Source organism: Hipposideros armiger, unplaced genomic scaffold (genome assembly GCF_001890085.2).
Source record: "Hipposideros armiger isolate ML-2016 unplaced genomic scaffold, ASM189008v1 scaffold_228, whole genome shotgun sequence".
NCBI lineage: Eukaryota > Metazoa > Chordata > Mammalia > Chiroptera > Hipposideridae > Hipposideros > Hipposideros armiger.
This window is the reverse complement of record NW_017731578.1, coordinates 794,092-807,738: the sequence shown is the minus strand read 5'-3', so window position 1 is coordinate 807,738 and position 13,647 is coordinate 794,092. Positions and strand designations below refer to the sequence as shown.

Sequence of the window (13,647 nt, the reverse complement as noted above, 5' to 3'; positions counted from 1 at the left end):
CCTACACTCCCACACATACACACCTGTACACAGCTATACACACTTATCCACACACCTGTACACGCACAGCTGTACACACACCCCACAGCCACCCCCCCTACACACCGTATGGACATGCTCATTCGCCCCACACATCCAGACACCTCCATCCACCCAGCCTTAGGTGGGTCTGGGTTCCGAGTCCCTGTGGTGACGCCCCGTGGGCAGGGCAGACCCCACTGCCCGCCGACCCACTGAGGCTGGGTTAGGTCCTCTGGTCTGGAGGATTCCATCCAGGTCAGCCCCTAGCGATGGAGTCTGAGGAAGGGGGCCTCAGAGACACAGCCAGGAACCCCGGTTACAGGGATGCTCCCCCACACGCGAACCTGACCCCGAGGAAGCCTTTCCAATCAGCTCATTTACCCCACCTGGTATGTTAGAACACTGTAACGCTGGATGCGAGCAGGTGGGAACTGGTGTGTGTGTGTGTGTGTGTGTGTGTGTGCATGTCTATGCATATATATGCATCATGTGTGCACACGTGCATGTGTGTGGACTGTATGTGTATGCAATTTGTGTGGATACACATATAATTGTGTATACATGTATATTGTGTGCATGTAATTACATACATTGTGACTATTACATGTATATGTTGAATGTGTGTGCATATAATTATGTGTGTGTGAGGGTATGTTACTACATGTGTGTGGCGGTATGTGTATGATAATGTGGGTGTGATTACGTGCATGTGTTTATGTGTGTTCACGTGCACATATGACCATACATGTGTGTGTGTAGGATCACATTGCGTGTGCGGCGTGCACAAAGGCTTCTGCACCCAGGGCCCCCCACCTTCAGATGGGTAACGCCGCTGGGTAACAGGTGAGCCCTGACGGGGCAGAGGACAGCTATGCAGGAAGCACAGGCATGCACAGGGGAAGGACCTGGATAGTCAAAGAGGCCTGATGTCCTCCATGTCTTTTCTCCTGAAAAGCTCTCAGGAAAACAGACAGGAGCAGTGAACTCCGCCTCCACCCCTCCCCTCAAGGGTGGGGTCACTCCCAAAGGGTGCACTGAGAGAAACCAAGGCTCGGACATGGTCACGAGCCACCCCGTTCCTGCACTGGGGGTCCTGGAAGTGAGCACCCCAGACGATCCTACCTCTGCAGCCACCAGGAGCCCATGCCCAAGGCCTTTCAGAAACCTCAGGACACTTGGGAACATGCTGGTCCCAAGAGCTCCACCCTGCCCCTCACAGATGCCACGGGCCTCACACCAGTCCCAGCACGTGGGCCTGGCCCTCCTCACCGTAAGCCGAAGGGACCACTCAGGCTTCTAACTGCACCCGCCCCCCAGAATCACCCAGCTGCACTGCAGGGCTGGGAGCGCACCCAGAGGGTCTTGACCCCTCCCTGCTGGGGCTCACCCTTCCTAGAACAATGAACAGCGAGCGGAAGACGAAGGCGGGGTGGAGAACGGGCGAGGGGGGGGGTCAGACGCGCCCACAGACCTTCATGCTGGGGACGATGCGCAGGAAGCGGAAGACGATGAGCATGTTCACCAGACGGAGCATGTCCCACAGCGACAGCAGGCCCCGCATATCCGGCTTCCTGGAAAGACACACAGGAGACAGGTCGGGAGAGGCCCAGGACTCCAGCAAGGTGGCGACAGGACGCGCGCACTCAACAGACGGAGAAACAGAGATGCCGAGAGCATGGGGGCGCGACGGGAACTCGCCCTGGAGCGGACAGCAGCCACAAGTACCCCTTCAGCGCGAATCACGCCACTTCCGCTGCACAGCCCCTCACGGTGGCGCAGGACTAGCCGACCCTCCGGCTTGCACAGGAAACCACCGAGGTTCCACACACCGGCCGCCCAGCCCAGGTCCCAGCAGAGCTGGGAGAGACGCTCCTGACCCCATCCCTTGCCCCCTAGCCCCATTCACATATCCTGTTCTCTGACCCCATCTCCTGATCTGACCCTCTCCACTGTCCACCAGCCTGACCTTATCCCCTGACCCCTGACCACGTCCTGTCCCCTGGCCTCTTCCTCTAATCCGGTCTCCGGTCCCTTGACCCTGTCCCATCCCGTCTCTTGCCCTCTGAAGCTGTCCCCTGACCCGTCCGCTTGGTGTCCCTCACAGCCTTGCCATGCTCTCATTTCTATTTAAATTTAAACCCATCCTCACCCAGAGCGTCGCCCCCATGGCCCTCAGACCAAAGGACAATGCAGGTTTAAGAGCACCTTAGACACGAGCTGAGCCGGCCCCACAGGAGCCAGGCAGGCAGTTAGCAGCGCTCCCAAGGCGTGTGCACACGCGGGGCACCCGCCCTGCTGTCTTCCCCGAAATAAACCCTCCCCAGCCGGCTCCCACGGAGCTGACCCAAAACAGCAAGAGTCTTTCAGGCCCACTCCCCATCTAAAGCAATTTCCAGCTGTTCAGCTAAGACGAACTCAGCCCAACAGAGGTTCCCACAACCAGGGCCACCAAGGGCCCAAGGCCTGTGTCCTGGGCAGCGCAACTCAACAGCTGCCATAAGCTACACCACGAGGCGCCCTGGGCCCCCTGCCCAGACGTCAGTTCCTCTGTGTGGCCAGAACTGGGGGTGTTGAGGCTCAAACAGAAGCCTGAGAGCAGTGAGCCCCGGGACCTGCCCCTGCCGCCGTATGGGGAGGCAGTAAACGGACGCCAGTAGGGAATGACGCCCCGAAGTCATGCGGTGTCCAGCCAGAGGAGGGACCCAGCCCAACCCCAGTGCTCACAGCACAGATCACCCCAGCCCTGAGCTACCGCCCACAGTACCCCTGGGGCCATGTCCCATCTGGGGTCGGGGCTGGGCCCACTGCACCCAGCGGGGACTCCTGGACAGCCTCCTGCCACAGCTCTGGGGACACTACGTTCTGAAGTTGAGTTAGGAAATGTTACAGTCCTGAGAGCGAGAAGGGGTCTGCTCCCACAGCCCTGGGGGGCAGGGGCGGCACAGAGCTCCCAGCAGCCCACTTTCCTAACAATCGGGCGTTTTGCCCCAAGTCCCAGCAGCCCGAGCGAGTGGCCCAGCCGCAAGACGGTGGGCACCCTTCCCTGGGGCGCGAGCCGCTGGGCGCTGGTTGCTGTAGCCTCCCCCGGTTCTTCAGTCACATACCAGCCTGGGTGTGGGAATCGGTACACAGCCAGAGTTGAGGTCTCCAAAACCTTTAATTACAAAAGAAAAGAAGGCATGCTACAGCAACACTAATCTGGGCGGCTTTTTAATGAATTATAAAGCTCAGTCTAGCACATTCTCCCCAAAAGGGGGTTTCGGTGAGAAATCAGAGCTCGCTCTGGTCCCCATGGGTTGGTTCCAAATGTCAGGACTTCCTGAAGCTGAGAACGACACTCCGGTCTTATGAATCAGGGAGCCCATACTCATGAAGGGGCGGGGAGGGCGAGGGAAAGGCTGGCGGAGCCCAGGGGCAGGAGATGCCAGTTGCTGAAAGACAAGCTGAAAAGCCCCTCTCAGACGACCTTCGCTCCTGTCCTGAGGGGCCCACAGTTCTCATCAGATAGGAAGAAATGTCGTACCGCTATCGCTGCTGTGACACACACACCGAGCCTGACCCCTCACTCCCACCCGCCTGCTCTGAGGAAAGGAGAGGGGACATTTCTGGGGACACCCAGGTGTCCGAGATGCCCCCTGCCCCTCCCTCTACCCACACCAAGGTCCCACTGTCCTTAGTGGCGTTAGAGGCTGTGCCCGGGGCTGGGGCGGCTGGTGAGGGTCCCTCAGGGGTTGAGAGAGACGGCCTGACCCCACCACGCTCACATGCAGCGGGAATCCAGGCTCTGTGGCCCCCGTCAGCCACCTGCCAAGCAGCTCAGTGGGGGAAAGCAAGGCCCTTTGTCACTGGAGGCAGAAGCCAAATCCCTATGGCCCTCTGGTCCTCAGGGGCATCCTGAGACGGAACGCAGCACAAAGCTGGGTGCAGAGGGCACTGCCCACAGAGAAGCTGGCGCCTCGGCCAACTCAGACTTTACCAGCAGAATGATGGTGAGGAGTCCGTCGAACATGTTGCTGGGGTAGGACAGGTACCCCCACAGGCCAAGCGCAAACACCTTGAGCAGCATCTCCGCCAGGTAGTACAGGACAAAGACACAGTTGAGGATCTGAGAGGAGCAAACAGGGACCCAGGCTTCGGTCCCAGCGCCACTGGCCTCCCCAACTTCACCCGCCAGCCACAGGGCCCATGGGGCCATTCCGCCATTCGGCTCAGCCCAAAGGGGACCTGGGGCCTCACTGCCCCCTCGGGCCTCTCTCTCCACGACCCTCCCTCCGCGGTCCTCTGCCTGCACCAGCCTGTCCCAGCCTCTCCCACAGCCTGGCACCCCCTCCTCTGGGGACCCCATAACAGAACAAGTCACGCAGCACGGCACCGGCCCTGCCTCCCACCAGACCCGGACCCCAGGTTGTGCCCTCGCTCTCATTTCTGTCCCTGTCACCCCAGCAAAGGCCTGGCTGCTGAGCGGCCTCGGAGCTCACCCCCAGGACGAAGTCGTCACGGTTACGGGGCACCACGTCTGCATCTATCACCAGGAACACCTGCAAAGCCAGAGTGGAAGGACACTCACCAGCCGGGCCCGGCGCTGGGGCAACGCGGCAAGGACACAGTGGGGGAACCCCGAGGAAGGGCAGGCAAGGGTGGGGGGGCAGGAAACGAAGCGCCCGCCTCCCGCGGCGGCACGAGGGCACACCCCCACTCACGCAAATGGACACGAGGTTCGCAAGGACGATCAAGTTCCCCAGGTAGTCAAAGTAGTGGTGGCTGAAGAGGAACTGGGCACTCTGCAGAAACGGGGACCGGTACTGCGGCTGCGGCGGGTGCTGGAGAGGGAACACATGCTCAGAAACGTCGCCGGCCGGCGGCCATGGCCACGGGGAGCCCAGCCGTGCCCGTAGCCCGATTCGGGGCTTCGACTGTTTCCTCCCTTCTCCCCTCTAGCCCAGGCTACCCAGTCTGAGGAAAGCATCGCAAACACAGAAGTGGTTTTATACACAAAGATGTGTATCACCGTCGACTTTACAACACCAGGACAGAGGCAGAAATAACCTAAGCACCACTGATACCGTAAGGAAACCACGCTGGAATATGATGGCCACCTTAAGTGCATGCAAAGCGTTTACCACGATGTGAGAAGTGCTATGTGACAAAATATAAACTGTCTGCTGATAAGTATGGAAAGTGAGCGCAGAACAGGACACTGGACAGACAGCAGTACAAAGAGATGGAGGCCAATTGGCAATAAATGCTAATGTGAAAACACTCCTAAGAGGCACAGGACGTCCCTGGCAGCCCCGAGCATGACGGTACACAGGAACCACCCAAAGGTGCCTCAAGAGTGGACGCCGACACAACAGTGACAGCGTGACAGGGGCCTGCCCTGTCCCACGCAGGGGCCACTGACTGCACAGGGCTATTTAAATCCAATCCAATTAAACACTCGGTTCCCTGTCACAATAGTCACATTTCAAGGGCTCAACAGCCAACTGTGACCGGTGGCTATCGTATCCGACAGGCAGATAAAGAACATTCCATCCTCACAAAAAGCTCCACATGAACATGGAAAGATCTAGAAGACCTTGCTGAGCGAAAAAGAGTGGAAGTTATGACAACTCAAAAAGAACAAAAAAGTGATTCTCCAGGCATATGTAGTTGTATGGGGGACAGTCTGGCAGGAAAACACTGTGACATCAAACTGAACACGTGGCTCTTCTGGAGGGGACCCCGCTGGCTGTGCCAGTTCTCCACCTGCAGGCTCTGGGCTCCAAGTTCACCCTGCAGCCCTTTCGGCATCTCTCGTCCACAGGAGTGCGAGGCTAAGCTTTCTCAGCAGAGGGCGCTGGAGGGACAGTCAGCAGTGTGGGGGATGGGACCAGGTCATCGGGAGACATCGGTGGAGATCCATCCCAGCCACACACCCAAGCATCTGACTGTCCCCTGCAATCAGCATTTTGGGGGAAGAGAGTGTCATAAAACCAAGGACATCACTGCTCCCCAAACCTCTAGGATCCAAACTCCCACCTCAATCCACATTTCTGGACTCTAGACCCAGGGCGCCGTGGGAAGACGGAACACCCACGGGCCACAGAGGAAAACGCTGGCTGTGTATTAACATACAGCGTCCACCTCCAGTGCCCCACAAAGCACGCTGCTGGGAAGGGGCGCTCCAAGTGAGGACGGGCCTAGGACGCGGCGCCATCACGCACTGCAGGTTGAGCGGGGCCTGGCTCAGGTGACCTGGAAAGACTCTGGGAAAACCCGTCCTAAGGAAACCACATCTGACAGGAGCCAGAGGCCACAGTGGCAGATAAGGGGTGCTGAAAAAGTGGACAATCGTCATGGGCTGAACTGCGTCCCCCCAAAATTCATATGGTGAAGTCCTACACCCCAGCACCTCAGAATGTGCCTATATTTAGAAACAGTCTTTAAAGAGGTAATAGGTTAAAAAGAGGTCACTGGGCTGGGCCCTAATCCAATGGGACAGTGTCCTTATAAGAAGGGGAGATCAGGACACAGACACACATGCACAGAGGGATGACCGTGTGGGGACACAGGGAGGAGACGGCCATCTACACGCCAAGGAGAGAGGCCTCAGAACGAGCCCTGTGACACCTGGATCTCAAACTCCAGCCTCCAGGACTGGGGACAAGAACTCTTGTTTAAGCCACCCAGGCCATGCCATTTGTCACGGCAGCTGAGCTAACACACAGTGACCCAGCTGTTAGGAGTCCAGCCAGCAGATGCTTGACTCCACCCCTTTGCCCCATCCCCTTTCTCAAGAATGAGGAGCCCCCTCCCGTGCCCCACAGACTTCCTGTCTCCTAGCACGTCTGCCGATCCCCCCGAAACCCAATGTGTAAAACATAGGCAGTGGGGTCGTTGGGCATAGTGCTGAGCTGGGTGCCAAGGCCCATCCGGTAACTTTACAAATCAGTGTCAAGGACAAAAGACAAAGGCTTTACACAGCCTCAGGGACCTCCTGGGGACAGACACACAGGAAGAGGACAAGAGTGTCCCGGAAACAGAGACACCGTTTGGAAGGTTCCTCTGGGGCAGGCCAGTGCCCGTGGTCTGTGGATTTCGTGAAGTCAACCAAACCCCCCAGTTTCCAAGAGCCAAGCCATCCATCTCTGTTCCCATGTACCATCGCAGGGCCCAGGATCCCTGGGCAGGCCAGTCCTGGCACTGGTCACAAAGCTACCCAGGTAATCAACACCCACGGACACTACAGCGTTCCCCAGCAGCCCCGGGTCGCCCCGGCCCTGGGCAGGGGACCCTAGCCTGGCCCCAGTTACCTCTTTCGTCACCCTTTTGTCAAGCTCGTTGAAGACTTTCTGAAACTCGTCAGCTGACAGCAGGCTGCCACCGTAGGATCGCACCTTCTGCAAAGCAGGGCGGTCAGGTCAGTCAGGGTGGCCGGGCCAAGGGCACCCTCCAGAGCAGGGGGGTGAGCCGCCTGCGCCCCACCAGGACTGGGCCAGCCCCAGCTACTCGGAAATGACACCCCTGTCCTGAAAAGGGGCCATGGCCCACGTGACCTCTAGGAGGAGCCCAGAAAGACATGCCGGGGAGGCCGGGGACTGATACCTCCATGATGGCCTGTTTGTAGGTACTGTCCACCTGGACTTTCTGAAGCACCTGCAGGAGGTCCTGGGGCTTCACCCCAACTCTGCGGGGAAAAACACACCCATGCTCCAGTGAGCCCACCAGCTCAGTGCCCGGGGGCGCCCCTGCATGACTGTGCAGCCTGGGCGATGACAGGAGGCGTGTCACAGCCATCCTGTCGTTTACAACCCCGAGACTACCGGCCACCTTACAGAGGCTCGGAAGCAGCGGGCTAACAAGCAGCCGGGACAGGAGCCTTCCATGCTGATGTCGCCTCCAAACCAGGGGGCAGAGGAGAGACGTGACCCAGGTCCCTGTTCCTGAAACCCCAGTAACAGCACACGGGTGTGGGGAGGCGCAGGTGGGGTGAGCAGGCAGAGCGCTCGGCCTCTCGCCAACCCAGGATCTCAGGGGCCATGAGGACAAACGCGTCAGCTCAGACGCAGGAGGCATGGGAACACTGGAGCACAGGGGACAGGACGTCTTCCACACTCCAGGGGACTAGTCCAGTCCGGCGGGGTGCTTGGCACAGAGCACTGCTTAGGAAGCACCCCTAAAAGCAGCAGCAGCCCCCAATTCCTCAGGGAGACGGGAGCCCCGGAGCCCCGGCACTCACCCCTGAGCGTGGGTTTCTCCCTCTGCTGTGGTGGAGAGGACCTCATAGGCAGCCCGCGTCGCCAGCCGCTTCCGAAACAGTGAGGCCTGCAGGGATTTCTGCAGGGAGGATGGCTCTGAGGGGCCCGGCTCAGCTCTCCGCAGGGCCACCCAACCCCTCGTCCCCAGGCAGCCTCTGTCCACCTGCAGCCTGGGGGGCAGCCCCTCACCCCCTCGGGCATCAGAGGAACAGTCACAGACTCCGAGAGAGGAGCCCAACAGCCACACGTGTGCCATCCACTGAGGTGTGTGTGCTTTCTTCTCAGTATACTTGGGGTCCCCGGCTCCCCACACTGTGGGTTTGGAGTCATTGCCCTGGGACCTGCAATCGTCTTGCAGCTTCCCTCTAGAGAAAGGGGGGCGGGGAGGGAACCCCTGGGTGGCCATGGGGACAGCACCTGACAGGTGAGGGTGGGGAAGGGCAGGATGTGACACCGCTCCAGCTCATCCACAAGAGGGAGCTCGAGGCAGCGCAGGGACCACTGTGGACCTCCACCTGCGGGGACCTGGCCACCGCCCTCCCGAGACACAGGGCTGCTCGGCCCACGTCACGCCCTGCTTGGACTCCAGGGACAGCAGCTTGGCTCACCATCAAGTAGCCCCGGAACTGATTGTAGATAATAGCCGTCAGCAGGTTCATCAAAAACAAGCTTCCTTCAAGAGGAAAACACCAGTCAGTGGGGATCACCGTGGGTTGTGGGCCCAGAGCTAGGGGAGGTGGCCAGGGGTCCAGAGGGTCACACGGGCACAGCAAACCCGGGGATGCCAGCGAGAAGAGCCAGGGGATCAAGGAGCAGGCAGTAGGGCCTGGGGCACGTCACTCAATACCCCGGCCTCCCTGTCCTTGTCTATACAATGGAAGTGCCACCTGTGCGCCCCGCTGCTGGCGCTGAGGACAGAGGGCATCAGTGGTCACAGACTACAAACCACTGGGTGGGCCACACTGAGGTGCAGTCAGGTTGTGGGGGGCACAGTGAGGTGATGTCATGGGGCAGGGCAGCACGCACCCTGGAGCATTCGGGATGCTGTCACAGGGGCACACTCTTGCCCCATTGACCCCTACAGACCTGCCTGGACTCACCTATCAGGGTGAAGATGATGAAGAAGATGGCGTAGGCCCGGTTCTTGGAATATGCAGGAACCATCACTGAGAATACAAATGGAGAAACAGGCGCCCTCAGTCTCAGCCCCGGGTCCGACACCATCGTGACCGACACCATTTGCCTGCTCACCAGAGTCGGCTGTGCTGGGAAGGGCTGGGAGGCCTCCCGACCCAAACTGCGACCCTCCCGCCTCTGTGCGCAGCCCTGGAGACAGGGAGCTCGCTACCGGTCCAGGACGCTCGTCCCTTATGTTGAGCTGGTATCTGCCTCCCCGAGACCACGCCCCACAGGAAGTTCGGCTCTCCCTTGGGTGACCTGCTAGGACTCTCAGGACATGGGGGACAGTCCTCAGGGTCCCACTGCACAGCCCTGGAAGCCAAGGGCTGCCATCCTGGGAAGGACTCTATGGCCGGTGACCATCCCTGAGCCCCAGATGAAAGGCACCAGCTGGGTGGCGGGGCCACAGGAGAGCCCGAGAGGACTCCAGCCGCCCTGCCCTGGCCACACCCCTGGCCCGAGCGGACAGAGGCCCCATCGGCAACCCCAAAGGGAGCGCCATGGCCGCCTAACACCCCAGCGCGGCTCACACACACCGCTGCGGAGCCACACCACACGGCTGGGCCCAGGGGCAGCGGGGACATGGTTGGGTCTCAAAGAGGAGGCCACTGAGGGGAACCCCGCTGAACACACTGCCATTTGTCACCACGTAAACACCGTTCCTTCTTAGCTTCTCAGAGGAGAGAAGGGGAAAGAGGAGACGGAGGGAACAGGAAAAAGGGGGAGCGAGAAAGTAAGAAGGAAAGAAAAGGGAAGAAAAGAGAAAAGTAGAAAAGGAAAAAGCGGGGGAAGAAAAGCAAGAACGGAAGGAAGGAAGGGCAGGATGGAGGGAACCCACGTCCCTTTCTATCCTCCTCGATGCGGAGGCCTTACGACCCCCCCCCGCCCCCCCTCCAAGAGCGGGGCTCTCGGGCTCAGCACGGACGGCACCTCCCCCACCCTCGCGCCCACGCACCGTCGGGGTTGTTGGCCGTGGTCAGCAGTACGAGGAGGGAAGTCAGGGCCTCGGGCAGGTTGCGGAAGTAGGTCAGCCTCTCCCTGTCCTGCGCGTCATCCTGCTGCGAGAAGATATGGCAGCTCTGAGCAGCCGCTCGGGCCTTCTCCCCATCAGCCAAGGCCTTAGGCCAGCAGAGCTCCAGGCTCTGGACCCAACCAGGCGGAACCATCCGCCGTGGGCTCGGCTGCCTCCCGCCATTTCCCAGCAGGACGGAGCTCAAGGCCTCCAGGCCCAGAAGCCAGCACCCAGGGAGGCCTCACACCGGCGTGGGTGCCAGTTGCCGGCGCAGGCCTGTTTAGAACCGTGGTGAAAAGCTCCGGGCGGCCTGGCTGAGAGTGTCAGGGCCCCGTGACCAGGAGCCCACATACAGGTGCCAGCCAGCCTGCTTTCAGCCCGACTCTGCCACGCACTGTACTGCGTGTGGGGTGAGGCCAAAGGTCAGGAGTGGGGGGAACAGAGGGGCCAAGCTTCAGGAGCCCCCCCTCAGCAGGCTGCCACAGTGGGGCCAGAGTGGGGAGAAAAGAGCTGGAACTGGAGTGGCCCTACCGGGAGAGCCCCCCGCCTTCGACTCAGGGGCCGCACCTGCCCTGCAGTCTGTGTGTTCAAGGACTCACGGGCACTCAGGTGGGGCACTCATGGCTGTGGCTTTCCACAGCCACTGTCACGGGACATTCATACCCGGGCTCCCCACCATCGCCCTCCTGGGGTAGGGGGTCCCACTCACTCCTGATGGTCTCCCAGTCAGGTGGAGGGGGCCTGAGGGGGTTGAGGACAAGGAACCCACACAGGTGGGTCACTGTCAGTCTCCTCTGAACTCCGACAGCAGGCAGGGAACTGGACCCTCACAAGACCAAGACGCACAGCCCTCTCTGCCCCACAAACATGCCCCTTTCCTCAGCCCAGTCCCGCTCCATGGGGCAGAACTTAAGACCAGCAAAGGAGTCTTCCCGGCACCTCGGGACACTCAGCGTTCATGGGTCAGAGGCCCACCCCCGACCCCATGCCCACTCTGCCCACCCCACCCCTCCTGGGCTCTGCGAGGCAGCAGTAATGGCAGCGTCACTGGACGGTCACCGGAGGCCTGAGATTCTGTCAGCTGGTCCCACCTCATAGCCCAGCTGCCCCCGCTACCCACAGATATGCAGAGACACACACAGACACAGCGCATGCTGTTACAGACACAAAGACACACACACACACACACACACATGTGCACACACACATGCATATGTGCACGCACGCGCGCGCACACACACACACACACACACACACACATGCACACACGCTGCCTCAGTCCTCAGTCTTCCTTCATGGGCGGCACAGCCCCAACCCCCTAAACGCTGAAGACCAGCCCTGGCCAAGCACGGGCCACATTCCCAGGACAGAGACTCAGGACAGCTCCAGACCTGGAGACGACAGTGACCCTGGCCAGGACATGAGGAAAGACAGATGGGACCGCAGCTGTGCAGGGCGGGGGGCAAGGCAGAGACCGAGGGCCTGGTGACAGGTGGCACTTCCTCACAGCAGCAAGCTGCTGGGGGCCAGGAGGCAGGGAGAGGCTGGAAGGGAGGGGCCAGGTGGGGAGAGCAACGCCCGCAGCTAGAGAAGAGGGAAGTGGTGAGAGGTGCCCATCTGAGCAGGACAGGTGGGGGGTCTGTCCCCAGGACCCCAAGTGCCAATCCGAGAGGGCCTGTCTAGGAGGGGTGCAGAGAAAGCCCTGTCAGTGAATAGCCTGTGAGGGAGAGACGGAGGGAGGGACAGAGGGACAGAGGGCGGGGCAGCCCGGCGGAGGCAGCTATCCCTGTACCCAGGAGGCCCGGGGCAGATGGCGGCCCTCACAGGAAGCAGTGCAAGGCTGTGGCCACCCGAAGGAAGACACTGGGACGGCAGGCGGGCCACCCTGGCGACGAGGTGGGCAGACAGCCTACCCTGGTCCTCACGGGCGCTGGCCCAGAACTACCCAGCAGAGCTCCGCCGTTGCGCCTTAACCGAGGGGCAGCCCGAGCGGGGCGCGGCGCGGTTGGTACCTTCTCGCCGGTGAAGAGCAGCAGCCCGAACATGGTGAAGACACACAGGTGGAGCGCCAGCAGCAGCACGACACTGGGCGAGCGGGCACAGGGGTTCAGCATCAGGCCGGCGCCCACATGCCCACCAGGACGGGGGTCCAGGGACCCAGCCGCCCAGGGAGCGCCCTGCAGCCGGCCCCTGGGGCACACACGCAGCCTCTGCCCCACAGCCTGCCATGTGCTCAGGAGCCCTCTTTCTGAGGCGGGACAATCCACAGCGCAGAGGGGAAAGCCCACTTCTATCCACCTGGGCTGGATGGTGAGGGTCAGCCAGGTGAGCCCCTGGGGGAGGGGGCTGGAGGTGGAGGGAGGCCTGGCGTGCACCCCTGAGCAGGACCGGGGGGGACGGAAGGAGAGCAGGAGGGAGGGCGGGCAGCCACCATGGGGACAAAAGGGGCGCGTCCGCTGTGGAGCAGTGCGAGGCCGCTACGGGGCTGCCAGGGACAGGGCCGGAGTGCCTGACAGCACAGCCCCTGGCCAGGGACGGAGCTGGAGTGGACCCAGCACCCAGCGGCCCCCAGATCTCACGCATGGCCGCCAGGATGGGAGCCCAGGCGCCCCCACCGCCCTGCAGGGAACAGGGGAGCCCTCCCCCACCCTGCAAGCCGGGCACCAGAGCCCACCTGGCCATTTCCGGCAGCGACCAGCGGATACATTTCAGCGTCTTCTTCATCATGGAGGAGTTCTGCAGCAGGAAGAAGGGCCGGAAGAGCCGGCGGATACGCAGAGGCTGCAAGAGACCAGGACACTGAGCACCAGGCCACACCCACAAGGGGCAGCAGGCAACCGGCAGACACCCCAGCTCTCAGCCCCCTCCCAGGCCACATGCCACAGAGGCCCTGGCTTCAGACAGACGTCCTCGCTGTCCCAACACAGGACACAGGCGGTCCTCACACCTCTCAGAGCAGCCCCAACTCAGCTCCCGCCATGGAGGGTCATCTGTCTAGTAGGAAGCTGGTTGCCTCCCTCCTCAGCACCACACTCCATGCTCAGGGCCTCACCACCCTCACAGAGAAGCTAACTGGCAGGAAGGCTGCACCCTCCACAGACATGTGCGCACATGCACGCACACACACACACACACACACACACACACACACACACACACACCCTCCACACACACACACACCCTCCACACACACACACA

General features: G+C 61.0%; 1 protein-coding gene across 1 annotated transcript in view; it reads right to left on the bottom strand.

Moving 5' to 3' along the window:
- Positions 1 to 13,647, bottom strand: part of TPCN2 (two pore segment channel 2) — a 26,186-nt gene that overhangs the window by 4,953 nt on the left and 7,586 nt on the right. Inside the window, exons 6-18 of the mRNA XM_019654729.1 lie at positions 13,124 to 13,230; positions 12,462 to 12,534; positions 10,393 to 10,495; positions 9,359 to 9,424; positions 8,867 to 8,931; positions 8,240 to 8,337; positions 7,606 to 7,687; positions 7,314 to 7,400; positions 4,722 to 4,841; positions 4,500 to 4,559; positions 3,998 to 4,126; positions 3,126 to 3,175; positions 1,493 to 1,592 (exon numbers count right to left, since the gene is read on the bottom strand). Coding sequence (XP_019510274.1) covers positions 1,493 to 1,592; positions 3,126 to 3,175; positions 3,998 to 4,126; positions 4,500 to 4,559; positions 4,722 to 4,841; positions 7,314 to 7,400; positions 7,606 to 7,687; positions 8,240 to 8,337; positions 8,867 to 8,931; positions 9,359 to 9,424; positions 10,393 to 10,495; positions 12,462 to 12,534; positions 13,124 to 13,230 — 1,140 coding nt within the window. The remainder of the gene's footprint in view (positions 1 to 1,492; positions 1,593 to 3,125; positions 3,176 to 3,997; positions 4,127 to 4,499; positions 4,560 to 4,721; positions 4,842 to 7,313; positions 7,401 to 7,605; positions 7,688 to 8,239; positions 8,338 to 8,866; positions 8,932 to 9,358; positions 9,425 to 10,392; positions 10,496 to 12,461; positions 12,535 to 13,123; positions 13,231 to 13,647) is intronic.